The sequence below is a fragment of the Cuculus canorus genome, chromosome 4 (assembly GCF_017976375.1).
Source record: "Cuculus canorus isolate bCucCan1 chromosome 4, bCucCan1.pri, whole genome shotgun sequence".
NCBI classification, from domain to species: Eukaryota; Metazoa; Chordata; class Aves; order Cuculiformes; family Cuculidae; genus Cuculus; species Cuculus canorus.
In genome coordinates, this window is record NC_071404.1 from 63121102 (window position 1) to 63139754 (window position 18653).

Consider the following 18653-nt stretch of genomic DNA (forward strand, 5'->3'; position numbering starts at 1 on the left):
GAATTCATTGACATATGAAATCATGAAGTTGTATAATTTAATGTAGTTCACAAAGGTGGTATAGAATCTGTCAATCTGTGTGGACATTAGGACTAGCCAGATTTGTACTTATTAATTAGAATGGATTACAAGCTTTTTCCAAATTTTAAAATTTATTATCTAATGAAAGAAAACATGAGAAAATACTCTGCTCACTGTGCATAACTATATTGTATGCTTTTATGCAGTCTCTAATGTTTTAATATGTCCACAAATATACACTCACGTGTAACTGTACGTGTGCGTGTACCAACGCACTTTTATAAGAATATCTTCAACCTTAAATAATTTAAGCAAAGTTTATAAGCAAATCTAGATCCAAGCAGACCCACTCGCATGGAGCATAGACAAAGAGTGATTCACGCTTCAATGTGGAAAGCACAATGCACATCTCAGAGGTTGATTTATTCAGCTTATGCTTATGAGTATTCTGAGTTATTTCTGTATGATTGAAAAATATCTCGGTTATGATTTGTGGTCTGTATCTTTTTACTTACTGGGTATATGTCTGTGTAGATATTAATATCAGAGCTATAGAAAATAGCATAAACAAGTAACCCTGATAGAATATAATTATTTCCTTTCTCCTCCTTTATTTGAGATGCTGAAATAAATAATGCAGTTGGAGTAATGAACTTGCAGATTAATGTGTGTTCTTTTTTCTTGATGATCTTTGTATGATCTACAAGTGTTGTGTGGTGCTTTTTTTTTTCAACACTGCTTTGCAAAATCACTTTGCAAGTGTATTATGAATAACACAAAAATTACTGAGACAAATGAAAAGCAGATGAATGGCTAGAGAGCTGCCTAGCTAAAATATCACTTCAAACCCATTGTTAATTTCTGTCTTCTTATATGTCTTTTTGCTGCTTGCAGGTGTGGCATTGACATTTCTCGAGTGCATGGTTTGCAGGCTGGATTAGTAGCCCCACTGCTTTTTTAGGGTGTCTGAGATGGGAGGTTGCTTTAGAAAGGCTGTCTTTGGTAATCTTGGTAATAAATTATTGCTAATTCTTACTTTGTAGCATTTTGTGTCTCAGGAGTTGGTAATGTGAATTTGCATGCTTGTTTATTGGAAACACACCAAGAGGATCAATTTGTTTCACACATGTCAATGAACAACTTGTTGATCACAGTTTACCTAGCCTGGTCTCGAGTGACAGAACCTGAAGATGGACACAGCAGCTGAAATAAGCATATTTCAGAAGAGTCCACAGATGGTGGAAACAGCTGGATATGCCTTTTGCATCAGCCTCTTGATGAGCAGATCCTACTAACTCTTAAGACGATGTAACAAACTAAATCAAGATATCAATCAATTCCTATGAGAATCTTTGAATCCTTGCAGTTCTGGCTCCTTTTTGTCATAAACCTGCTGTCATACTTTCCAGAGACAGATACAACTTTACATCCTTAACCTTGCAGGGTTTGGACAGCCACACAAACCTATATTCATTTTCTTCTTTTTCAAATCCCACTTTCTTGGCTGCATAATTTAAGTTATATACCTATCTGTAGAGATCAGATCTTCTTGTTCTTTTAGTTGATTAAATGTTGTCTGCCAGTTGTAATGAACTGCTCTCTAAAACTCATCAGGGTTAATCGAATGGGGGAAAAAGTGTGAAATACTGGTCGCAGTAGAAAAGAGTAATATAGTTGGTACTAACTTTGGTAACATTTGTTGTGGATTTATTAGTCCATGTGAGGTTTTTTAGAACCTTGTAGTCAAATCAGAAAAGTTCTCAATGCAGATCTCCTTGATACGTTTTTTCCCAAGTTAGATCATAATAACCAGGGAGAAGGTTATCTGTAGTTAGTAGAAGACCACTTTGAGAAAATCTGCATTGCATGCTTTTATCACTTTGATGTATAACTTTAGTGTCAGAATAAAAAGAGAAAATATAGTTGTGCATTTTTGTATTTTAATCATCTGGGAAGTATTTTTCATGTCCTCACATGTCCACTGATACGTGGTCTTTGACAGTTAGATTTTATTCATTTCCAGACAAAAGATGTTTTTATTTGTATATCACATACATAGTTTTGTTTCTGGATCTGTTCAGTTTTGAAATAATTTCTAAGTCCTAACTAAATATTAAACTATTCCAAGTCCAGGGGCCTTAAGGTGTATGAGGCTAGTATAAATAGTATACTGTGAAACAGGAATTTCAGTTTGTGGTAAATCTGCCTGTCCCCAGCAGCTTCAGATAAAATAATTTTATCCTTCTAGATCACATCAATTTGCCAGTTGGTGGTTCATGTATCAAAGAGCATTCTGTGAAAATATCAATATCATTGGTTAATATAAATGAAATTAATTTTTAAAGCTGGGCTAAAGGTTGACACCTGAAAAATTGCATTACTTTGCAGAAGAGAAATTTCTGTCTTCCAGTGAAATTTCAGGTCATAAGGGCAAGTAATTTTCACAATCTTCAATGGGAACCAGTGAAATATGAACTTCATTGTCACCTAGCCCCAAAGCGATAAGATAAAATGAGCTGATACATCATTTGGTGTGGTTTTATCATCTCCTCCAGTAATTGGAAGAGAAAACATAAGAGGCCTTTACCAACCCCCTCTCCAGTCTGTTCACCACCCACACCCAGGCATAAGCTATTTTGCTCTGATCGATACAAAGGTCACAGACTATTTATTTATTTATTTATTTTATGCTGGTTAAAACTGTCTAGTGGAACGTTAAAGTTATGAATATGTTTAATTGAGTTTCTCACCCATGAAAATGCTGAACAGGGTTGTAAAGCAGACTGTGTATGCTCACAGGAGGGATTGGATAAGAGACTACTACTGTTTGCCGATTTTAGTGGCTGATTGTATACATATCTCAGATTTAAAATGAACACCTTATTTGTTGTTCTCTTGAGAAATCTCAAATAAACTAATAAGCACTGTGATTTGTTTAAGAGCATGTGGGTGTTTAAAATTATTAATAAGGATCTAATTACCTACTAGTTTGTTTGTACTTGAATGTATTTAAACAAAGAGCAGAGCAGCACCCTTTCACTGTTAATCCTGCTGCAAGGAACTAAATTGTACCTGGACAGTAGGATCTGAGGATCCTCAGTTGCAGGGCTGAGACTGTGGTGGAGATCAAGGTTCCTCATGAATTTAAGAGTCAGGTTTTGTAACCTCTAAGTGCTGTAGTTTTGCCTTCCTGAACAAAAGTGACCCCAAATGATAGAGAATGCTGCTGGAAGAAGGTAATTATGGGTTTTATATCTCAACTGCAATCAAATTTAAATGCAAATTAAATGCCTTTTTTTTTTTTAATGTTTTGGTTTTGTTTTGTTGTGGGTTTTTTTGTTTGTTTTGTCTGGTCCATCATAACTTTTTCAGAAATATACAAGTGTGCATCAGCTTTTAAAATAAGCTATTTCGGTTTTTTTTTGCTTCTGGCAGTTAAATTGGCTGGCACATTAAAGTAATGTAATTGTTCAATTACTGTTTCAGTTCTATAACCCATTTGCAGACTTAATTACTTCTAGCCTATTCACATTTTCAAGATCAATAGTACTTTTCTCTAAAATAAAATAAAATAAAATATACGGTAGTTGATTGGTTTGCTTAAAAAATAAAGCACAATGTCCATTTAGTCTTCAGTAAAATATTACTTTTCTAATTCAGAAGGCAGCTGTAGTGAAGGTAACTTTAAACTATTGCATGTAATCTTTTATGAGAGACGTTGTTTCTGATCAACATTCAAGAAGCGTTTGTTTTCAAGACTGTAAAATGACAGAATAGCTTCTGAGTGAGCATTTTAATGTTGGGAAATCAGCTCATATAGAATTAGGAATTGTAGGGTGAGAACTTCCTAATGTATGGTCTTAATTTGTGATCAGCACTATGCTACCTGATTTTTCATGCAACTCTGATTTCAGAATCTCCTCAAAGTGGAAATTGAAGCTGTCTATTCTTTACTTGCTAGTTTCTTGAGGCGTTTCTTCCATCCGTGCAGTGCCAAGATTTGCAGCATGAGTATGAGGACTGATTACATGTTTAGACTTCCGTTTCTATTACTTGAAGTAAGGAAGGGACTTCACGGAAAGGTGGAAGTGATTTTGTATATTCAGTGGAGTCGTCATGCTGTCTGTTCATCTGCTCTTGCCAAAATATAGTCACAGAACAGTTTGTCTAATGAGATTTTTTGAACCATAGAACTTAACAATTGGCTCTTTTGTTTAAATATTTTTAAATGAAATGGTAAACTGTATAAATAGTCTTTCTTCCTGTGAGGTGTAGTATCTTCTGAGAGAAATGAAATGTGCAGTAGCGTTAGTCTTCAGTCTGATGTGTCAAATCCGCTTAGATTGTATAAATACTTTTTCCTGTGTGGAAACTGGTACTGTTTGTGCATATTAAATCGGGTTGTACACCCTTATTAGTTTGTGTTCCACAAGTTTTTCCAAAACCGGTCTTGCAAAAGACATGAGTCTCTTTAAAAATTAATCATTTTTAAACTCAACGTATTGTACAATAGTATGTAAGATGGTTGTTCTTAAATTTTGAAGTGGAATTCTGCGTTGTGTGGCTTACGGGTAAAAACTGGCAAATGCAAAAATAATTTTTGCAAGATATAGTTCTGATACTACTGGAAGTGGTAACATTGATTTAAAAAATAATTTAAAAATCCCTTTGCCAGAATAAAAATGCTGAATTTAATTTGAATTACGAGTCAGTTTCTGCAAGTAGGAAGTTCTGTTAATCAGATATTTGACATGGAATAAAAGGTTGAACTGGATTTTCATGAGGAATACATAGTAATACACATGAAAGAAATGTGTCTTCTGGATCTTTCATCTACTATAGGTGGAGTGATGAGCGTGGAGCACTGGTAATGATGCAGTTTCCATAGCAACCGGTTCATTGGCGGGCTAGACCTCTGTCTAGGGTGCTGTCAGTGAGCCTGGAGTTTCAGAGAACAGTGTCCCAAAGAAGGTTTGCTTCCACCTAATCCAGTTTTAATTGAACTCCAGAGACTTTGAAGTGAAGCTGCAGACCAGGCAGACGCTATTCCAAGTCAAAATGAAGGCCTTGCTCAGCTCAGCCTCGGCTGCTTCTCACTCCCGATAACTTCAGTTAATGAGTGGTTTAAAGAATTGTTATAGTGGTGACTGGTAGTGTTTCTTCATGGCAGTTCCCGTTCCTGCTGTAAATCCTGTGGTACTGAATTCAATAACTTTATCATGGCTCTGTAAGATGCACAGTGTAAACTATGTCAGTGGCCTTTCCTTTCGATTTTGAAGAAGTTGCGTGCAGCAAGCTTTTGGCCATCTGCAGTTTCATTGTCGCACAAAAAAGGCTCACTTCAAAGGGTAAAACTAATACTTCTTTAACTTCCTGATTTTACTCGCTGTATCCATGTAACAAGTGTTTGCATTTGCAGTGCACAGACTGAAAGTGACAAGCAGGCTGTTGTGGTTTAATTTTCACTACAGAAAATTGTCGATCATCGCTTTCCTGTCGATCTCAAAAAGTAATCATTGAAATTATAAGCTCCAGTTTCAAGATAATAAGGTGGATAAATACTAGCAGAAGAACTAAGAGATTTTTGTACACAAGTTCTGCAACCTTGTCTCCTTTGTTACCTCTTTTGATGCTGTGCTTTTTAAAAGGGTATTTATATGCATGTGACAAAAGCGAACCGCGGTGGTTCGGAATAGCAGCATAGAATTATACAAATCTGCCAATTAGTGTGGATGCGTTATGGATGTAGTATGGAAAATGTCAGCGTGGCAATGATTAGCAACCATTAACAATCTCTAGTCCTTTCATCGCATTTCTAGAATTTTATATTGGAATATTCTTTTTTTCCCTTCTCTGTCTGTATGTGTGTTTGGAGAGAGGTTATCTGTGGCACTTGTATTGAGGGAAAGATGAGGAATTAAGGAAAAAGACAGATGTTGTGGGAGTTGCTTTGCTTTGTACGTTCTGATCTTCTCCACTATCTGCTCTTGGTTTCCCAGTGTTCTTTACTTTTAATTTACAAACATGGTCCAGTATTTTATACTGTATTGTATAATGCTTTTATAATGGTGCTGCTGCTCTCTGTACTGCAAAAATGCCAGTTATTTGTAAGTGTGTGTTACATGTGAGGCAAAATCCTCCTTTGTTAAAAATCTATAAACAGACGATTAGGTTCATTAACAGTCTTTGATATGTTAAAAGCTTGAATTTCACTTTTTCTTTTTATTACACAATATATTGCTTAAGTGAAATAGTAGTAAGAGTGATGTTAACTAGAATATCTGAGTCTTTTTCTGTGATGGATTTCTTTAAGTGCTTTTTTGTTTGCTAAAATTATCAAATCTTAGATTTTCCTTCACCCATGGTTTGTTAATCTGAGGCAGAGAAGTGTCCAGTCTGCTGTCCCTTAACACTTACATAATTAAGCTTTGAAATGAAAGGGAAAAACTGAAGCAACAAAGAAACAAAGTGGCTGAGGACTGAAAATGGGATTAGTTTGAATTGTGAAGGCAGACTAAGCATCTGTGTCTGTCAGATGGGATGACAGGAATTGTAACAAGTTACTTTGACAACCGCTTACTCCATAGAGAGATTATGCTGAGTTCATTTGCAGGTTTGTGTTTAACCTTAGCTGACAAAATGATACTTAACCTCTTATACAGCCAACCTTTATAGTTCCAGAATTAATGAATGTTGCCTTAACGATAAATGTAAGGAACATTTTTTTCTTTAAGGACATTTTTCTCTTGCTTATTTGTTACAGACCTGTTATTACAAAGCTAAAGTGAGTGCAGATACATCTAATGGTACTACTAATACATTTCAGAATATGTTTTTTGTGTTTTGCTGAAGTGCCAAACATTTCATAAAGCTTCTGAAACTCCCTGGGTTATGGAAAATAGAGAGTGGTCTGTAAAGGAAAAACGTACAAGCAAATTTTTTAAATCATTGGCATGAGTAGTGGAATTGCAGACTTAAAAAAACCCTGTTATAGGCTCACAGCATGATTTGAAGTTTGAGCATATTTTAATTTTGCTGCAGGTTTTGCAGGTAACTGGTAGAATCCGTGTTTGTGGCCCGAACAGTTTCTGTCTTTCACAATATTACTTACACATACAATATATTTAAAACATTCTCTCTCTGTTTCTTTCTGCTAGATTCTGGCATATACAGAAGGACTCCATGGAAAATGGCTCTTTTCAGAGATTCGAGCTATCTTTTCCCGACGTTATCTTTTGCAAAATACAGCGCTGGAGATATTTATGGCCAATAGAGGTACTGTGTGTTTCAAGGAATAGCAAGTGTTGATTTGGGGCCATGTGCATGCTGTTAGGCTGTTTAGTCACATCTTTTTTGGTATGGATTTGTATACAGAACAGAAGGGCTTGGGTTAAGTGTCTCAATCTTTAAGTTAGTACATTGTTGTAATTGAGTTTCTCTATCTTACTTTTTTCCAATGAGGAATGATGTTCAAACATCGTAACTGGGAATTAGCAGTGCCTCGCGTTCATTTATATCTACATGTTTATTTGACATTCTTTGGAAACCCTTGCTTAAGGCATACCTGTGTCTGATCTATTATGCATGAATTGGGGTTTTTGTGCCTTTGGAGGGTTGATGGTCATTACACACACCAAGAACAACATAGTGAAATAACTTCACTACTGGGTTAGACCAGTGACTGCCAGACCTTCATGCTTTCTTTTTAGTAATAATATCTTTCAGTTAGACGTTAGCAGAACTCTTAGGAAATAAATGTGGATTTACATTGTTTATGAACCTTTTTTTCACCCTTCCCTTTTTTCAGTTCCTTTTTCAGACACACATATGTGCTGTGACAAGTCACTCAAAATATAATGTGCTGAGATTTGAAGAACTTTCTTCTGCTATTTTTTCCCCCCAGTTTTTATTCTAAACCAGGTTATTTGGTGTCTTTGCAGTTTAAAGTAAGATTCTTCAGGTACTGTCGGTGCTTTTGTACCAATAGTGAAATTTTGAAAAACGAATTTTTAAACCTGTATACAAAGATACCAAACAAATTAGGTCTTAAGATGACACTTTTAAAATGTAAAACATTGTTTTGGTAATGATACAAAAAGTTATTGTCTTGAAATCAGTAAATATTTCATAGGATAAGGGGTTTTATGCAGTTAGTATGGTAGCCAAAAAGTTTTTGTCTGAGCTTAAAATAGTTTTCAATTTTTAACTTGGCTGGTAAGTATTCAGGTACGTTTCTTACACAACATTGTTGCGCATATCGGAAGTGCGTGTTATCTAACAGAATGTTAATCATGTGTGCAAACGCTTTCCTGTTTTGGAGCCTCTAGTTATACTCTGTGAAGTCATAAATGTCTACTGGTCATTCCATGATTAGATTATTATTTACATTTTCAGGTTTCTATTTTATAAGTGTTATTGAATGTTTCAAACAAAATATGAAGATGATAATTTGAAGAATATATCTTGAAAATACCTAGGAAGTAAATTAGTAAATGTGTAATCTGATATAAGCTCTTTTTAAAATCGGTTATAGACAGTCTACCTGTGCATATAGGTTTAACTTTCTGTTCAGAAAGCAAAACAACTGTAGGCTTTGTAAAATTTGTAACAGTGACAACTTCAGTTGAAATTCATGTTAAAGCTAAGTAAAAGCAGTTCTGGAAGTTATAAAAATTATATCTATGTAACCTGAAGGAAACATGTCTAATCTTTTACCTGTTCAGCATCTAAGCTTAGGGTTAAACTTTATTGGACCAGAAAGGCGAAGATAAAAGGTGTAAAATCATGTCGAATTTTAATTCTTGTGTTCACAGTGGCTGTCATGTTCAACTTTCCTGACCAAGCAACAGTAAAGAAAGTGGTCAACTGTCTGCCTCGAGTTGGTATTGGTACTATCTTTGGACTACCCCAGACCAGGTATTTAGTTTAAATTAATCTATCAGTTCTTAGAGTTCCTTTTCTCATCAAACTACACTATGTGGTTTGAAATATTTACCCTTACTGGTTTACAAAACATGCACATCCTCAGCCTATTACTTCTGTGTGCTATTCGTGATGTTTTTGTATAATAAAAGCTTTTGGATTTGAGATTGTTTTTGTAATTTCTGTCTCTTATATGCAAGATGGATTCTTTTTGGCAGTGAGACTCAATCAGTTATCCTACTGAAGGAAAATCAGTTTCTTTGTGCTTGCCAGCTCACTAAAATTTAAGACTGATTTAAAGCTGGTTGTAGGACTGATTAGCTTTTATGACAGTGCTCAGTTATATTAGCTTGACTGTAACATTCTTGAATCCTCTGAAGTATTTAAACATAGATGAAAATGATCATTCCTCATCAGGAGGGTATTGTAGTGATGTGTAGAACAACATAAACTGGACAGCATATGAAGGATTGGTGCAGTGTGCTTGTCTTTTAGCTTTGTACAAAAAAGCTAAAAGGAGGAGGGCATTGTTCAAATTTTACATGGTGAGAAACTAGTATTACAGTGTCAGGCTGTGGGTTGAGATCCTAAAACTGAAGCACATAAATCAGTTTGCTGCATCTTTTTTTAGCAGATTAGGACTAGATTGCTAGATATTCTCTGGATGAAACACAGCAGCAGTTTAATGTTCACAGAGGCTGATGGAAAATATTGAGGTATTTACCATCGCTAGTTGGACGAGTCACCTCTTGTATTTTAATGAATTATGAATCATTTTTAAGCAGATTAATTTCTAAATTTTTAGAAGAAACAACTCCTTAAGGGGTATCTTGATTGTTACTACTTTACATTTTTATTTTTTAAAGATTTCTCTGCTCAGAAATGGCATTGGAATAGAGGGGAAAGTTTTCTGTTGTGTTCTGTAGTTTGCCTTTTTTTTAACAAGTCCAGAAAAAATTCTCTTAAGTTGCCATTATAACCACTCTATGAGAACTTAAAGATTTCTATATACAGCATCAAATTATGTATGAAAATTTTTAAATATGCATGCAAGTGTAGACACATTTGTTGAAAATTTTACATCCATTTACACTGATAAATTTGTATACGATATAATATAATTTATTAAAATAATAAAAGAATCAGTTACTGTAACTGTTTTCTTTAATTGTTTACCAATACCCGTAAAGATTTGCTAACTAAAACAATGTCTAGATTTCCCTCCCCCCCAAAATGATGTGGTTCTGGTATTTACAGATGTTTTTATTATGAACAAAACAGTCCTGGAAAGTTTCATGATAAGCTTTCCTAGACTTGATTTATCACTCCAAGGAATAACTGTGAAGTCTTCTTTCACAAACATTAGGAAATCTGGCATCAAATTCAAAAAGTTTGAGTTCTTTATGACTAATTCCCCAACACTGCCCAGAATTTAAATCTCAAGAGGATGGACTTCATAATGAAGTTCTATCAGCTTATCATTGCTTCCCTTCATTCTTCTGAGATTTAAAAACCTCTCCTAAAAAATGACTTTATTCTTATGTGAAATTCTAGAAGTCATGTAATTTGCTTATTTAATGGTCTCCCATCGCTTTAAATCACTGGTAACAACCTTCATAGAGCAGCTGAATTTTCACAGCTGTAAAAGTTTCTGTTTGAAACCTTTCAAATCTTGACATGCCAGCTGTTAGATGATTTAAGTTTTTTGTTCTGATTAGATTTCAGAACTTTAACAATGAACTTAAAGTATCCAAAATAACAGTTTGATCTCTGGAGAAATCTAGTATAGAACTTGTAAAAAGAATATGTACAACTGCCACTAAAATTCGGATAGGTAGAAAGGGAGGTTTTCTCATTATTTTTCTTTTTTTTTTTTCCCCCAGACGCATTTCTTTGGCTAGTCCACGGCAGATTTTCAAAGCTTCCAATATGACCCAGCGATGGCAACATCGAGAAATTTCCAACTTTGAATACTTGATGTTTCTAAATACTATAGCAGGTAACACAGATTGCTATAATGACTCAGAAAAGGAGTTAATGTAAAAATTATGCATTTGCAAATTACAAACCAGGGTGTGTGGTGTAGGTGTCTTGTACAATTATTCTAATTGATTATTTTATTTTTACTGGAACAATGATATTATCATTTCCATCTTGCAGATGCATGGGGGTGCCTGTGTGAACCTTAAACCAGAACAGATTTTCTGTTCTGGTAAATGTTGGCTTATCCATAGATGGTGAATGGTCAGGCAAGAATTTCTCTCAAAGTGAATTCTTTGGATGAAATGCTTATTACTTGCATAATTTCTCAATCTAACATCCTGAGCTCCTGCATTCTGCTTTCATATATTGAATTTAATACAGTATGTAAAAATATTGCTTTAATTTTTAGTATCATCAAAAGTCATTGCCTCTCCATTTTTTGAAGTATTTTACTTTAAACAAACAGAAGGCAAGATGATATAACCAAGGAAAGGAGAAACGCATGGAAAGTGAATGGATTTAACTGTCACTGTATGCAAAAGAGTTTACAATTACAGTGAAATGGGCTGCAGTGTTTTAAATTAAGTTGTAGCAATTTGTGAACTTTTTAATTATCCTTTTCAGTAAAGCAAAGTAGGCTATTGAAATGATAAAAGATCTGAAGTAAATGACAGTTCTTTCAAAGAGCTTGTAAAGTTATATTGTTGTATACTTAGAGGCTGGTATTTTAGTTATATTTAAGTCTTAACTCATTGTGGTTTTTTGTTGTTTGTCAGGTCGAACTTACAATGATTTAAATCAGTACCCTGTCTTCCCTTGGGTTATCACCAACTATGAATCAGAAGAGTTGGACCTTACACTTCCTAGCAACTTCAGGGATTTGTCAAAGGTATTTATCATTAGATGTACCTTTTTTTTTTTTCTCTCCAGTATTTATAACATCAGCTTTCAGTCTTGTTAATGTTTTCTGCGGTGTTTGATACATTAATGTTAAAAGCACTACAGTTTACAATTTTTCATTTCTATGCGCATACACTGACAGTAAGGATCAGATTGCAGAAATATGAATTATTGATGTATTCTTATTGCTTCTAATTTATCAATTTAATCATTGTTAATAGGAGGTGCTTTTAGTTGGAGCATATGTGTTACATTTAGTTTCAAATTTTAATGACGTTTGGAATGCTGAGGCTGATAAAGATTAAAAAATAGCCAAATAATTTTCTGTTTTTCTGATGAGAATTGTGCTTTTTTTAGTAGCAAAGCCTGTGATACCATTATATTTTAAATATTTTCAAATCATTGCACTTTAGTTTTTCACTTCCTCTGTGTATCCTCTTCAAGTATGCTCAAGTAATGCACTTGTCCTTTGTCAGACAGACGTTATCAGTTTTTAACAACTTTTCCAAACAGTTTCTTTCTGCTAGAGTAGCCTTGTTTTTCTAAGGATGTTTCCCAAACAAACATATGCAGATGCAGAATTATACAGCCAATTTAAAACTTTACAGAATGTGATCATCACTGATCATCAACCAAGATCTTTACCTAAAAGCTAACTATTATGTGGAGCAATATAGTTAATTAGTGGAAAAGGTAAAGAGCATATTTTAATTATAGCTTATTTTTTACAAGTATTCTATAAAATTTGTTAATTTGATAGCAAGAAAAAGCCCATAAAGAAGTAAGGCAGTTTTAAAAAGTCCTTGCTTTCTGTTTGCAGTTGATAAAGCTGAACACAGGTTTGTAAAAATCTCCAGAAGATTAATTTTTTTTTTTTACTACAGCTTTAGTATTTTAACCTTCAAAAAGGCACCTTGTAGCCATCAAATATATATACATGTGTGTATATATATGTATGTATGTATAGATACACATATTTGCAGACTATACTGTGCCTTTCGTGTGTATGTCTGTATGGTCAAATAAAAATAAAGGAATAATGTTTTTAAGTCCAAAGCAGAGCTATACTGAGGTACTGCCATTGTAACATTTTTAATAGTGTTTTTTAATTTGAATAAGTCTTGAACTCTCTGCTTTCTCAATGTTTGACTGACACAAATTCATATCCAGAATTAAGCCTACACATATTTTATATTATAACAAATCTTTTGAAGGTAAATGATACTTTAAAATAATTTCATGTCATGGAATTTTATAAATACTTTCTTAATAATCCTCAGGCCAAAAAAATATCTGAAGATGTTTTATAACTAAAAATAACTATCACCGACTTAGACTACATGTGTGAATTACACTTAAGTGAAAATTGAAAACTTAGGAGTAACATGAGTTCTGTGTAGTTTAAGTTAGTACATGAATTAAATGTATTAATCATTAATAACTTCCTAGGTTATGATACAATTTTTGCAACCTCATTTTCCATTACTTTTGTTAAATGATACTTCTACATATATCATGACATCGCTAAAATAATTCAAAACAAACAAACAAAAAAGGTTCTTCAGCGGCTATACTTTTGAGGCATATCCTTTTAATTGAATTTTAATTTGTAAACTCATCAATTCAGTCAGTGCTATGGTCCTAGTCTTTCTTCTCTAACCTGGAATAGAACTAATTGCAGTGTAGAGCAATGTTCCTCATTTTAGGTTAGGTACCACTCTTGCCTTCACCAAGAAATTAGATAGCAAACCCACTCTTTTTGAGAGCTTTTGAGAATTACTGAGTATACTCTAAGTTCTGAGGGAATCTATCCGTTGCCATTTCTGGGAGATGACATTACTTAGGGACATTGCCAAGTGGACATTAGTTAGGTTGTATCTGTATCTATAGTGAAACTTTTCAGTATGTGTGAAAACTATGAACTCAATACAGCAAATAATTATTACAATATTAGATGTCAGTCATACTGTATTATGAGTAGCAGGAGTTTCATTAATATTATTTAAGCCCGCAATATGATATTCTTGGGAGCATTTAAGCTGTAACAGGTGGTTGGGAAAGGATCACCTGTATTGTCAGGGAATAGTGAATATTTATAAATATAGGAATATTTAACCTGCATTTTCGCTTATGTTCTGTTATGTTGTTGATCACACAGTGCAAATGTAGCTGCTGTCCTGGATGAATGCTGATCCTTCCCGTATACACCATGAAAGTCTTTATGCCATACAAGTCTCAGATACAGCAGTTCAAGTTCTGGTTACTGTTAAGGCATTTCTAACACTATCATCTCTGTGTAGATTAAATGTTAAACTTTGTGGCTTGTGATGACTCCATGGCAAATAACTAAAAAACATTGTTAATATTCAACTATGAAGATGTGTGAATATCACATATATTGTGATACTTTTGTTGTCCCACTGTTATCTTGGGCATAATGTTTCAAAATAAGTGTATTGTAACATGTCTATGCTTTTACACTGCTAAAGGTTTTAAAAATAGTAAAAAATATTTCTTTTAACCTTTTACATGGTTTTAACAGTCTTTTAACAGCTTTTTATGTTTCTTTTTGTTATCCATGTCCAGAAACACATCGTAATTTAGGGCTCCTATTGAGTAAAGGAAAGGAAAACTTTTATTTTTCTCTGGCAGAAGGGATGTCAGGTCAATATTTTTACTTTTTTAGTACTTAAGAAAATTAAAAATGAAGAATTTTTCCTAATTTTTTTTTTTTTTTTTAAGAAATTGCAAGTTAAGGTTAGGTATTACAAAGTGTCAAATATGAATAACAGTTTTGTTAATATATTAGCTCAAAGTCCACAGTTAGTACAGATTTAAAGAGCTGCAGTGTATAGGTTAAACCAACACTTTATTTAAGCAGCTTCTTATGGCATTATTTTGAACATCAGTCACACAATGATAAACCAAAGAAACTGAAATGGATTGTGGTTAATATTACTGTCAGCCTGATGAATGCTCCTGACAAATGCCAGGAGTGCACTACCAGTCTGTTACCCTGCTTTGACTCAAGTGTTTATTTCTTAAGAGGTGACTATGGTTTGGAACGAGTATTACATATTATATTTATTGCCGCATATATTTTATTTATACAACAGACACAGTTTCCCACCAGAATGTGTCCCATTTTATGCATTACTTATGTTATTCAAAACCACATTGTTTTCCTTTTCTTTATTCAGTGGCAGCAATAAATTCTGTTGCATTACTGGACGTTTATAAGGAAAAAACATAGAAGTAAAAATATAAGGTAAACACTGAGATATCAAAGCATGACTTTATAATCTCAGAAGTTTGTTACAAGATTTTGCTGTATGCAAATAGCTGTTAATTTTTCTTTCATAAGGCACAAAATTTCTGTCAGATCACACTGACACTACTAGAAGAATATTATGCCATTCTTATATCTTTTGTATCTTTTGTCTCCCCTATAGTTACATGTGTACATAACAATGTTTTTATTCTAATTTTTGTCATTTTCATGCAGTATTTGCTAAATCATCATCAATTTTATAGTGGTTCTTAGGTATGTAATGACTTCTTTTCCAGTGAAGTGTACAAAAGTAACAAATAGCTCTCACCTTCAGTGAAGTGAGGTGTTTTATTGGTATGTGGGAGCCACTGATTCTAAATACAGTTTGACAGAAGAGAAGTAATAGATTTTTTTTACTATGACAAACTAGGCTAGTTTTGTTGTTCTAATGTAAACTTCGCTGTTGACTGTTCTTCAGCGTGTGAGCTGAATTCCATTGTAGGGTACCTGTTTCAGGGGCACAAATTCACTACATAGTTCGTGCTGCATTTTTTCCCATGCGAGGAAACAGAGTGAGATAGACATGAAATTTGCTAAGCTATCTGTTGTTGCACCTTGGCAAAGAGATTGAAAGCACAAAATGTTTTTATGTGCATCTATTATACTTTGGAAATTTTTAAAGAAATATTTTTGTCTAGAGGGGCATTAAAACTTGTAGAGGCATTCTGTGAACCAGGGCTTTCCATGTAGGAAATGAAAGGTATATTTTATTCAGCTCATGTGTGGACACAAAATCAGTGCAGCTTACTACTAGTTAAAACTGATAAACTCACCAGGAGGACTCAGTGTCCTTCTAAGCATAAAATTCCAAAACTGGACACTAAAAGAAGGTGAGAGAGAAAGTGTGAGAACTAACAATAGCGAGTGTAGTGGTTACTTATTTTGATAGGCAGTTGCACCTGGAATTTAGGCACTGAAACCTGTGATGCTTGACACTGCTGTGCTCAGCATCTGCCTTGTTTGCCTTGTCACTAGTATTTAAGGCAGTAACTTTGTCATCTGTGCTTGTGACAAAAGATACCACTTAATTTAATAGCATGCCAAAGCCAGGCAGGATAAACTTGGAAGGAAGGTACAAATATTTTTCCTTCTAGGACAGTTCATGTGAATCCCTGCTTAAAACAGGACAGGACAGGAAATAATATTTCAGACTTTGTGTCACTATCCCTGGCAGTTAAGAAAAGGTCTGGTACATTTCCTAGAATTTTGAATCACCTCAAGAAACGGTGGTAGAGGTGTCAAGACGAGCCCCCAACTGCAGGAAGCCTGAAGCAGGTATATCTAAAAAGGAGACACATTCATTTGTTAGTCTGTGATGAATCTTGATATTTTTAGTATAAGGTATATTTATCAGATTCTCTTTATTATCAGATAACAAGTTACCATGCTTTCTTTGTGAAATGCAGCTTGCTTCTTTGAGGAGAAGAACGCTCCATCTTCTCTAGAATTATGTGCAAAACGGGACAATTGGGAGAAATTATTGCAGAAACTTGTTTATCACCTTGCTATAGATACACATTTGATCTCTATATCTGTTTGTGCAGAGGAGTCAACAAATCTAGACTTTTGACAGAACCATGCTAAAATAAACTTTTATAGGAAGGGAAGCATTCAAAATGTAAGCAACAATACCTTAATTTTTAGGGGTGCATGTGTTGGGACCATGTAGGAAACCAAAAAAGAGCAAAAGGCCCTCTGACAGGCTGAGAGAGTTGGGTTTCTTCAGCCTGGAGAAGAGAAGGCTCTAAGGAGGTCTTATAGCAGCCTCCCAGTACCTGAAGGGGGCCTACAAGAAAGGTGGAGAGGGACTTTTTACAAAGGCGTGTAGTGATAGGATGAAGTGGCTTTAAATTGGACGGGAGAAGACTTAGACTAGACATTAGGAAGAAATCCTTCACGATGAGGATGGTGAGGCACTGGCACAGGTTGCCTAGGGAAGTTGTGGCTGCCCCCTCCCTGCATTCAAGGCCAGGTTGGATGGGGCCTTGGGCAGTCTGATGTAGTGGGAGGTGTCCCTGCGCATAGCAGGGGGGTTGGAACTGGGTGATCATTAAGGTCCTTTCCAACTCAAACCATTCTATGATTCTATAAAAGCTAGCTGAGAGAAGAAAGCCTCTTTCTTCCCAATCTGTCCTCTTTGAATATAGAGAGAACTTAAAAAAGGATGGGGCAGGAAGGAGTTTTAATTGTGATTGGGACCATTGCTTTTGATATAAGAACTCAAAATCCAAGTCCCTCTTTGAAGAAAGCTGTGCAAGAACATGAAATTCTCTTGTTCACATCCCAGTACAGTGCTGTAATTTCAGTAATATTGTTTGGACCCAAAAATCTATTGTGGAATTAGAAATTGTACCATCTAAAATGCTGAGTAGTCTGCTATATTCCCATGAAAAATTTTGGTTTAATATATTTTTTTTTACCATTTCTAAGTGGGAGTGAAGTGATTTTCTGAGACTTTCAAATGAAAATAACCTTTAGCCAGATTCCAGTGGGGACTTTTGTGAATGATAAAATCGGTCAATTATCTTTTCTGACAGCTGATTCAAGAAGTTGTATCGTTTCCTTTAGCACATTTGCCTGAATTAGGGAGCAAACCTGCAAATGGCCCAAGTTTCTATGACTGATCTGCTACAATCCTCTGGTTTCTCGGTCCCAAGCTGGTTTTTGCAGCACCGTGGTCAGGTACCCAGCCAGCAAAAGCCCTTTGTCTGCCATTCAGGACCATGGACAGGGACCTCCCTAGACACTTTCAAGCAGTTCTGTTGGAAAGCAGGAACACAGCCACAAGGAAGACTTATTTATGTAAATGAAGGAGTTATTGGTTTGTCAAGCCCGACTTAGATATGGTTCTTGGAGACACACTAAATGTTTTGTTGCATCTAAAAAAATTCTGGCTGTTTTGGATTTTTTGGTCAACCTCTGCTTGATACCCACTTCTTTGGCTTTCAAGGGCAGATTTTTGTGCTATGCTGAATGAGGTTTAGACCATCTCATGACCTTTTTAGAGGTTATGAGATTACTTTAGAGTAAACATGGTATTTCCATGCATGTGCAGCAGCTTGTTCCTCAACAACTCTTATAGAGACCTGCTGAGACTGAAACGCAACAAAGCTGGTGAAGGGGCTGGAGCGCGGGTCTTATGAGGAGCAGCTGAGGGAGCTGGGGTGATATAGCCTGGAAAATAGGAGGTTGAGGGGAGACCTTATCACTGCCTACAACTACCTGAATAGATGTTGTAGAGAAGTGGGTGCTGGTCTCTTCTCCCAAGTTACAGGTGATAGAACAAGGGGAAATGGCCTCAAGCTGCACCATGGGAGGTTCAGATTGGACATCAGGAAGAAATTTTTCATTGAAAGGGTCATTAGGCACTGTAACAGGCTGCCCAAGGAGATGGTTGAGTCACTGTCCCTATAGGTATTTAAAGGACGGGTAGATGAGGTACTTAAGGATATGGTTTAGTGGCAGATAGGTATGGTTGGATTGAATGAGCTCAAAG

General features: G+C 35.1%; 1 protein-coding gene across 5 annotated transcripts in view; it reads left to right on the plus strand.

The window, feature by feature from the left end:
- LRBA (LPS responsive beige-like anchor protein) overlaps nt 1-18653 on the plus strand; it is a 410166-nt gene that overhangs the window by 266021 nt on the left and 125492 nt on the right. For all 5 annotated transcript variants that reach the window (XM_054064662.1, XM_054064663.1, XM_054064665.1 and 2 more), the window contains 4 exons: nt 7179-7296; nt 8835-8937; nt 10827-10942; nt 11703-11815. In XM_054064662.1, coding sequence (XP_053920637.1) covers nt 7179-7296; nt 8835-8937; nt 10827-10942; nt 11703-11815 — 450 coding nt within the window. The remainder of the gene's footprint in view (nt 1-7178; nt 7297-8834; nt 8938-10826; nt 10943-11702; nt 11816-18653) is intronic.